Source organism: Prionailurus viverrinus, chromosome E3 (assembly GCF_022837055.1).
Source record: "Prionailurus viverrinus isolate Anna chromosome E3, UM_Priviv_1.0, whole genome shotgun sequence".
In the NCBI taxonomy this organism is placed as follows: Eukaryota; Metazoa; Chordata; class Mammalia; order Carnivora; family Felidae; genus Prionailurus; species Prionailurus viverrinus.
Genome location: NC_062576.1, coordinates 20,238,719 through 20,248,282, shown reverse-complemented (window position 1 = coordinate 20,248,282; position 9,564 = coordinate 20,238,719). Strand labels below are relative to the sequence as shown.

General features: G+C 55.2%; 1 protein-coding gene across 6 annotated transcripts in view; it reads left to right on the top strand.

The window, feature by feature from the left end:
• Positions 1–488: 488 nt before the first annotated feature.
• Positions 489–9,564, top strand: part of IL21R (interleukin 21 receptor) — a 34,628-nt gene continuing 25,552 nt past the window's right edge. For 2 of the 6 annotated variants that reach the window (XM_047838849.1, XM_047838848.1), the window contains exon 1: positions 489–1,043. Coding sequence is in view for 1 of the 6 variants with exons in the window: in XM_047838847.1 (XP_047694803.1) it covers positions 1,273–1,387 (115 nt within the window). In the remaining 5 variants the exon portion in view is untranslated. Of the gene's footprint in view, positions 1,044–1,228; positions 1,388–5,074; positions 5,307–6,307; positions 6,402–9,564 lie in introns of those variants that run through there. The other 4 variants (XM_047838852.1, XM_047838847.1, XM_047838851.1 and 1 more) reach the window with 4 other exon arrangements.

Genomic DNA, 9,564 nt, shown 5'->3' with positions numbered 1-9,564 from the left:
CTGGGGTGGGGGTGGGGGGTCCAAACGCAGCCCCCTCCTGGGCCAGGCAGGTGGTGTGCGTGAGTGAAGCATGGGACCTCCGGGCGGGGGGGGGGGGGTGTCTCTGGCCCTGGGCCCTCAACTTTCTCTCTGAACTCAGAGTTGGGCTCTCAGGACCACCGGGGCCCCCTGGGTCCACTAACCTACCTCCACACCCCTCTGAGCCTCGGTCGCCACATCTGTGAGAAGCAGTGGCTCTCGGGCCCTGCCTGCCTCATAGGTCATGACCGTGAGACCTGGGGGGGGCGGGTAACACCACCCATCCGCAAGAGGCACCATCACCCTGGTGGCCCCAAATGTCTTCCTAGCAGGTGACCTTTGGTGAGCGAGGGCTCTGCCAGGGGCCCGGCCCCCTCCCACCTCTTTCTCACTCCCTCAGGGAGGGGCCAGCTGCTCTGTGGGCAGGGCCTGCGGGGAGAGCTGCTGCTCGCCACATCCTCCCCTGCCTCCCCACCCTGTGCACGCGGCAGGGCAGCAGCCGCGCTCTGACAGACCCATGGGGCTCTGCCGAGTGACCCATGGGCTCCGGGGCCGACTGTTTGCTCCTCCCTGAGTGTGACTGACAGCCACACGGCTGCCTGCCTGCCTGCCTGTCTCTCTTTGCGTCTGCCCCGCTGGCCACCTGCCTGTCTGCTCGACTTCCCTTCCCCTGTCTGTCCGTCTGCCTGTCTGACCAGCCCTGGTCTGCTGTGGGTCTCTCCCTGGTGCAGTCGATCTCTGTCCTCTGTCTGTGTGTGACCTCCCTGGGATGTGACCGACCACTGCCTGTGACCCCGGCTGGCTCTCTCTGTGTGGCCTGCCTAGGGCCCGGGGCCATCCGTCCCAGTGACAGGTCGTAGGCTTGTCTGGCTGGTGACTCAGGACAGGCTGTGGATCCCCACCCCCTACACCTGCCTGCTCCCTCTGACTCCTGTCCCGCGCCCCCACCCCTGGAAGGCCACTGGATTCCCACCCCCCCCCGGGGCACACAGAATGGATTCCTGAGGGAGAAGCTGGGACCGCAGGTAACTCAGCTCCAGCCACTGTTCTCCGCGGGGGGTCTGGCGCCTTCTCTGCCCGAGGTGGGAGGACACAGAGGGGTTTCGCACCCTCCTCACAGCTGGGAACAGTGAGGCCGGCAGAGCTGGGGCTGGAGTCTCCTGTTCAGCCCAGCCCAGGACGCCCAAAGTGCCTTTTTGTGCGTCTGCAGGAGGCCTGGCGGTCTGGAGGCTGGGACACGGCTGAGATGACCCCATGAGCTGTCTGTGGAAACCAGCTCCAAAAGGCCGGGGCTGCTGGAGGAAAGCCGGTCCCAGACCAAAGGGGATGCCACAGTCACCGCGGTTCCCGGCAGCCGAGGAGGGCAGGGGTGGGCACGGGGGTGCCGGCGTAATGGTGTGGCATTTCTACGGGGCCCACTCTGGGGAGGGGCATCGATTTGGGGGGCAGATTCTGGGTTTTAGCGTCTTTGTGTCCTGTAACCCCTCCACATGGATTTCTGTGCCCATTTCACAGAGAACAGGGGCTCCAGGGATAGAGCGATTTTCCCAAGGAGACTCAACAGCGTGGAGCAGGGCGGGCAGGTGACTCGGAGGCTGGCCCCATCCTCCACGCTGTCTCCTTCTCACCAAAGCACAGGGGATGGGCGGGTGGTGAGAAGCCAAGGGCCCTGTGTGCGTGGAAGAGAGGGAAGCCGGGAGGCGCGGGGAGGCTGAGTCTGGAGGCATGGGTTGAAGTTTGACATGTGGACAGGAGAGGAAAGAAGGGGGAGGCGGACAGCTTCCCGGCAGAGCAGCTGGGTGGGGAGAGGCCTCTGGTGGGAACCCTGGACTTCGAGAAGGAACAGCCAGCCTGCGCAGTGGGAGCAGCGGCCCCGGGGCCGGGGGCATTCAAAAGTCACAGGCTGCTCCCCTGAGGACATTTGTATTCCCCCCGGGGGGGGGGGGGGGACATGGGTTTAGAAGCACATGGCCGAATGGGGAAAACCTGGTGGGTTCAGAAGCCGACCATGCGACTCCCCAGCTGGGTGAACTTGAGCAAGTCTCTGTGCTTCTTCCAACCTCATGGAGCCTCAGTTTTCTCATCTCTAAAATGGGGATGAAGGCAGCTCCATCCCCGTGGGGCTAGTTGTGAAGATTGGGGGGCATAAAAATATGAAAGTTGCCGTTTGGAGATCCGCCCAGGAAGACAGCTTGTTCCACCAGGAAGGGGGGGCCCGTGGCAGAGGAGGGCCAGGGTCCAAGAGCGGTGGAAGGTGCGGGGGGCACATCCGAGAACCCGCGATCGGCTTCCCTCAGCCCCCGCGGTTCCGGTCCTCCGAGCGCCGGGGCTCAGCCCGCTGCTGGCACTTGAGGGGCTCCCGCTATCCTTACAACATCAGGTGAGGCCGGGAGCCCATTCAGCCCATTTCACAGATGAGGAGATCGAGGACCCCAGGACCACGTGGCCGTGAGACGCAGAGCTGGGTTTGGGCCGCTGGTCCGCTTGACCGCAGGGCCACACCTGCCAGACAGGATAGCATAAAAACAAGACTCATAGTCTCGAGAACCCTTCTGAGAAGGGGAGGGGCAGGCCTGACGACCTGCTCCCCATGGTGGACTCGAGGGAGCCCTGGCCCTGCCCACCTCACACCTGGGAGGGTGTCTGGATCCTTACCACCCCGCAGTGGAGGAAGCCAAGCGCCCGAGTGTTAGGAGAAGAACAAAATCGAGGGCCCGGAGGCGTGGGGTGAACGAGACAAAGCCTGAGCCCTAGGCTCCCACCTGTCCAGTGAAGGGTGGGGGTGGGGGCTGGGGACCGCAAGAGGCTTGAGGGCAGTGGGGGCGGGCAGGTAGAGGAGGCCCGTTGAAGAGGAGATGGAAAGAGGGAAGGCACCAGAAGCTTGGGGAGGCACCATTTCCCTCCCTGGTGCCTGATAAATAATGAATGAAGGGAAGAAGCCATCCTCCACGCAGGGAGGAGAGCCAGTGCCTTCAGAATCCCTGCAGGCAGGAGTGATGGCTGGGAGGTCCCCCCTGCGGTCAGGTGGGGGGCTGTGGGACCCGTGACCCGCGTGCCAACACACCTCCACGGGCGATCCGGGGCCTTGGAGGCGGCCAGGACTGGGTGGAGACCCAGCTCCGCCCCCTAGTTCTGGGGTGACCTTGAGTAAACCACTTCACCTCCCCTGAACCTCCGTTTCCCCGTCTCTAACATCCATTTCCGGTTTGTCGTGAGGTTTTGTTCTATGTGTAGTTTTTGAGCACCCACTGGGGCGTCAGGCACTGTCCTAGGTCCTGGGGATTCAGTGGCGGAGACAGGGCCAGCGCCATGAGCAGTGGTTCACAAGAAATAGTAGCAATTACGCTTTACTTTAGGGATGGCTGGTAAATAATTGCCTTGTTATTCGCTAGAACGCACGGCGTCCCTTCCGGCATACACTAAGCCCTCAATAAACGATAGCTCGCATGGTGATTTTATGCTGCCTTGCACAGCTGGGGAAACTGAGGCTCAGAGAGGGGTAGGGTTTTCAGGGTCACCCAGGGAGTCATTCGCAAGCAGAGGGAAGGAAACTGGGGAGGGGGGGGGAACAGACACTTCAAGGAGAGGCCCCTTCCTCGCCCCCTTCTCCCTTGCCCTCTAGGGCACCCCGAAATGTGGAGGCGGGGCTGGGGGGGGAGCGGAGAGGAGCCCCACCCCCACCCCTGGCTCACAGGTGCCACCGCCCCCACTCCTTGCCTGGGCGCCTGGCCAAAGGGACTTTTGATGACAGCTCATATGCAGGATCTGAGTAAACTTGGAACTTCTGAAACAACCTGAGAATATTCCCCAGGGTGCAGGCAGGGGCCCTGCTGATGCCCCCCGATGGCCAGGACACCTGCAGCAAGGGGCCTCGCCTGCTGGTCCCCACAGCCCCCAGGAAGGGTCCGGCCACCCCAAGTGTCCCCAGAGAGGTGGGGCAAATACCCCAACCTGGCTCCCTGCTCAGGCCCCAGTCCTTCCTCGCTGTGTGACCATAGGCAAGGCACTGGGCCTCTCTGGGCCTCTATTTCCTCATCTGCAAGGGGGCTTGATGGTGTACGTTGGGACTAGGGCCTGCCAAACTTCTCCTGTACGAATCCGTGACACTCAGCCTAGTTTGGCCAGGGCAGCCTGGTGGGGGGTGGGGAGGGGCCTGCCAAGCAGGGGGCCGGACAGAAGGCAGGCTGCCAGCCCTGCCCCACCCCTCACCCCGCAGCTGCAAACCTCTCTTCTTTCTCCTGGTCTGGCGGGAAGGCGGCTGGAGTGAACGGTTGCCCAGGCTGTGCAGTAGGCACAGCTCGTTCAGGCTAAAAGAGGCTTCGTGGACCGGGATCCCGGCCCGGCTGGGAGACAGAGGAAGACTGACAGGTTGGGATGGGACCTTCCCCTCATGTTCGGCTCCTACTGCCTAAGCTACGACCCCCTGGGGGTCTTGGGACATCTGTCCTCAGACACCCACAACCCACCCCTTGCCACTGGCACAAAAGAAAAAAAAATTGTGAAAAAACAACTGACGTTACCCACTCGCCTACAGTGTGCCCGCCCACACCACCTCGGCCAGGCCAGGGCGCTGCCCCATTCTATGGATGAGGAAAACTGAGTCCCAGAGAAAGGAATGGATATGCCTCAGGGTCCCCCAGGGCCACCAGGCTGATTCTCCCCCAGCCTGAGCGCTCTGCTTGGCTAAGAACTTTCTGTATGACCCTGGGCGCCCCGCCATCCCTCTCTGAAGGTTCCTTGTTACTAATCCGATGACAGCAGTCGTGACTGCTCAGACCCCGGGAGCTGAGGGTGTTGCTCAGGGTGGAGGGAAGTTCCTGGGGACCGTGATGAAGCTGATGGGGAAACAGATGTCTCGGGGGCTGCCTGCGGCCCCACGCCTCGCTCCTCGTGTAACTGGACACGGCGACACGTACCCTCTTTCGTTCGTTTGCCAACTCCTCAGCCACTCGCCGAGCACCCCCTGAGCTCCCGGCCCCGTTCTGCGCACTAAGGATACTTTCTTTGGTGAACAAAACAGATGATTTCCCAGCCTCCGGGGGTGGGGGTGGGGGCGGGGCTTATGCTCCGGGACAGAGACAGGTCATAAACACAAAAACAGAAGCGTTTACTGACCTGACCCTAATATTACAACCGTGGAGAAGGAAACAGAAGGATGTGGGGCCCAGAGCACTGCAGGGGAGACCCAGACCAGCCAGCGGCGATCGCCTCCTGGAGGAGGCGACACTGAAGTTGAAACCGGAGGATGAGGAAGCAGAGAAGCACGAGGAAAAGTATTCTGGACAGAGGCATGTGCCAAGGCCCTGGGGTGGAGGAGGAGAGCGGGAGCACTGGAGATTTTACCCTTATCGACTCCGTAAAGTTGTTCCAGGCACCACATTTAAGAGAGTGGAGTCGAAAAGAATAGCGGTTCATTTCGGAGTGCACGGTCTATGTAGGTTTTAGCTCTGAAGGTGGGCCTCCAAACCCATCACCGTTTCACGTGGCCGCCCGTGTCACAAGTGTTTTGAGCCTCCACTGCGTGTCGGGCACCGGTTCACCCCCGGCGTGGTTCAGCGGTAGCCAAGAGGCACACGGTCCTTGCCTGCCTGTTGCTGCGAACGTCCGTGAAAGCACCCCGAGCAGGGTGCCCTGGTGGAGGGAGGGACCCCAGAGGAAGGAGTGACTCATACTCTTTGGAGGGGTGGGAGACTGCCAGAGGAGGTGACAAGCGAACTGGATTTTGAAGACTGAGTAGGAGGCTGTCAGTCCGCCCCGGAGGGTAGAACGTTCCGGTGGCTGAAAGAACTCGTGCAGGGGTGTGGAAGCCAGATGCAGGGGGACTGTTGGTGAAGCTGTCGGGAGCCTGGGGTACCTGCAGCTCAGGATGGGTGCCGGGGGCCAGAGGGAACGAATGTTGGGGGGGCAGATCCCGAAATGTGTTGAATGCTGCGCTAAGAAATTTGGGGTCTTCCCTAAAGGGCAATGGGGAGCCACCGAATGATCCAGTTGCGACGGGGACGTGGTTGGGAGGGCCACAGCTGGGTGCTGGAGAGATCAGGGAGGAGGCCGGCCGGAGGGCAGGTGGGCAGAAGTCCTTGAAGACCAGGGGTAAGCTGGGAGCCCTTTCGCCTCTGTTCCCTTTCGGGAAGTCCCTCAGTCTTGACACTTCCCCATCTGGCGACCCGCTGGCTCTTGTTTCTGGCACGGCTGGGGAGTCCCTTTTCACCCACCTCGTTTCTCCTCGGTCCCTCTGGGAAACGGGCCACTTTGCTTTTACCACCCTCCTCACCTACCTTTCACTTTCCAGCCCCCATCCCCGCCCGAGCCCCGCTGGAGATGACGGCTGACCTGTGACCCTCCACTATCCCGTTCCTGAAGCGTCAGTGAGGGAAAGACACGGGGTAACCAAAGCTTGGGTTCTTTCCAGTTTGGGGAGGCTGTGAATGCCGCTGCGGGGACCCTTCGGCCCACGTCTGCGCGTGTACACGTTTCTCTTCGATGCCCGGTCTAGAAGTGGGGTTCTGTTCAGCAGAAGCGTCCCAGGGTGGCCGTGCCGAATGGCACGCACCCCGGAAGACTGAGGGGAGGTTGAGAAGTTTGGGTTACCCTGCGTCCTTCGTAGACGCGGCATGGTGTCTGCCTTTCTCATTTTAGCCTTTCCGGGTTGACGCAGTGGTGTCACAGAGATGTAAATTTGCATGATGAGTCATGATTTCAAGCAACTTTTACTATGCTTCTTGGCCATTTGGAAGGGCTTCTTTGGTGAAGTGTCTCTTGAAGCTCTTTTCCTTTCTTGCCAAACGGAGTTTTGTGCTGTTTATCGTTGTGTTTAAATAATTTTTTTTTTTAATGTGTATTCATTTATTTTGAGGGAGAGAGAGCAAGCCGGGGAGAGGCAGGGAGAGGGAGAAGAGAGAGTTCCTAGCAGGTTCTTGCACTGTCAGGGCAGAGACGGACGCGGGGCTCGATCTCACAAATCGTGAGATCGGGACCTGAGCCGAAATCAAGGATCGGACGCTTAACCAACTGACCCACCCAGGTGCCCTTGTTTATTGTTTTGTGGGAGTTCTTTACATACTCCGGATACAGATCTATACGTGTGTGTATACACACACACACACAAGCTATATATATATCACAGATACATAAAAATGATATATAACATATTTTATAATTTATATATATTACATATTATATGTAACTATATAAAATATGAATTATATATATAATTATATCAAAGAAACCTATATTGTATAGATACAGTATAATCTCTTCCCATTTCCCTTTTCCATCCTCTTAATGAAATCTTTTGGGGGACAAAAATTTTTTTTTTTTCAACGTTTATTTATTTTTGGGACAGAGAGAGACAGAGCATGAACGGGGGAGGGGCAGAGAGAGAGGGAGACACAGAATCGGAAACAGGCTCCAGGCTCCGAGCCATCAGCCCAGAGCCCGACGCGGGGCTCAAACTCACGGACCGCGAGATCGTGACCTGGCTGAAGTCGGACGCTTAACCGACTGCGTCACCCAGGCGCCCCCCAAAGTTCTTAATTTTAATGAGGTTCAATTTATCAGTCTTTTTCTTTATGGCTCGAGCTTTCTATGTGCTGTTTAGGAAGCGTCATCGACCCTAAGGTCATGAAAATATTATCCTCTGTCTCCTTGTGGAAGTTTATTGTTTGCAGACAGTAGGTCTGCAAAATATCTGGATGTGTTTTTGTGTATGATATAAAGTGGAAGGTCAAGGTTCATTTTTCCTCATGTGAATATCCAATTGATCCAGCATCTTTTTTGTTTGTTTGTTTTAATCATGCTTTTCCCGTGACTTTTCGGTAGTGCCTTTCTTGAAAACGAAATGACTATAAACACCAGTCTATTTCTGGACTCTATTCCCTTTCCATTGGCAAGGTTTTTTTCCTTTGCAACAATACCACGTTATTTTTGATTCTCTAAACTCTTCTCAGGTCTTTGGATTTCTGTATAAATTTGAGCACTGGCTTGTCAATTTCCACCAAAGGAAATCTTGCTGGGGATTTTCTTGAAACTTGAGATTTCATTTGAAACTTTAGTCCAACGAGGGGAGAATGGACATCTTTAAACTGTTTAATTATCTAATTCGTGACCATGTATCTCCCTCCATTTATTGATATCTTTAAAAATGTATGTAACTAATATCTTGTAGGTGTCTGTGTAGAGGTCCTGTACGTCTTTCACTGGGGCTCATTAGAGTATTTGATTTCTTATGCTGATGCAAATAGTATCATTTTAATCATGCTTGCTCTTGGTATATAGAAATACACCAGATCTTCGTCACACTTTCTTAACTTTGTTAACACGCTTTTTCAAACTGGAGCTTCAGATATAGAAAGAAATAGCTACCAAACCCAGTCCCCAGCTGGGGACTTCTTAGCTTTGTTTTGTAGCTTTGTGTTGTTTCTTACCTTGTAAGGTTTGCAGGGGGGTTTGCAGACCCCCCCCCCCATCTGCTGAGGTCATAAGTGCAAGACAGAACATCCCAGCTGTGGACTTCATAACCTAGTAACATGTTTTGTATCCTCTTAACAAGTTTTGCAGGGACCATACAGAACAGGACAGTATTGTTAAGCGTATGTGTGTTGTTGTATGACCGATCTCTGAAACTGTTTCACCTTGTACAACTGAAACTTCATACCCATTGAGCCACTCCCCGTTACCCACCACCACCCCCCCATTCCCCTGAAAAACCACCATTCTGCTTTCTGTTTCTACAAGTCTGATGACTTCAGATCTGTCGTATAAGTGGAATCATACAGTGTTCGTCTTTTAGTGGTTGGCTTATTTCTCTTAGCGTAATGTCCTCAACATTCGTCCACGTTGCAGCCTTCTTTCTTTTTTAAGGCTAAATGATATTCCATCGTATGTGTGTAGCACATTTTCTTTATTCATTCATCAGTTGGTAAACTTAGGTGCCTTTTAGGTCCTGACTGTTGTGACTAATGCTGTAGTGAACATTGGCGTGCAGGTACCTTTGAGACTCTGTTTTCAATTCTTTCGGATACCTACCCAGAAGTGGGGTGCTGGATTGATCACATGGGAGTTCTCTGTTCGATTTTTTGAGGAGCCTCCACACTGTCTTCGGTCACGCCCGCACCATTTACTAATCCCACAAAGAGGGCATAAGGCTTACGGTTTTTCCACATTCTCACCAACATTGTATCCAACTTAATAGGCGCGCAGTAATAACTCATTGTGGTTTTGATTTGCATTTCCCTGATGATGAATGATATTGACCATCTTTTCATACACCTGTTGGCCATGTTTTTCAATCTTCTTTGGAGAAATATCTATGCAAGACCTTTAGTCATTTTTCAGTCGGGCCATTTGTTCTGTTTTGTTTTGTTTTGCTACTGAATGGTAGGAGTTCATAATTCTGAATGTATTCAGTATATGGTTTGCAAAATATTTGGTATCATTCTCTAGGTTGTCCTTTCACCTTATTGATTATTTCCTGTGCTTCGCAGAGGCTTTTAACGCGGTCCTGTTTCTACGTTTGCTTTGTTGTCTGCGTCTTTCTCGTCAGTGTCA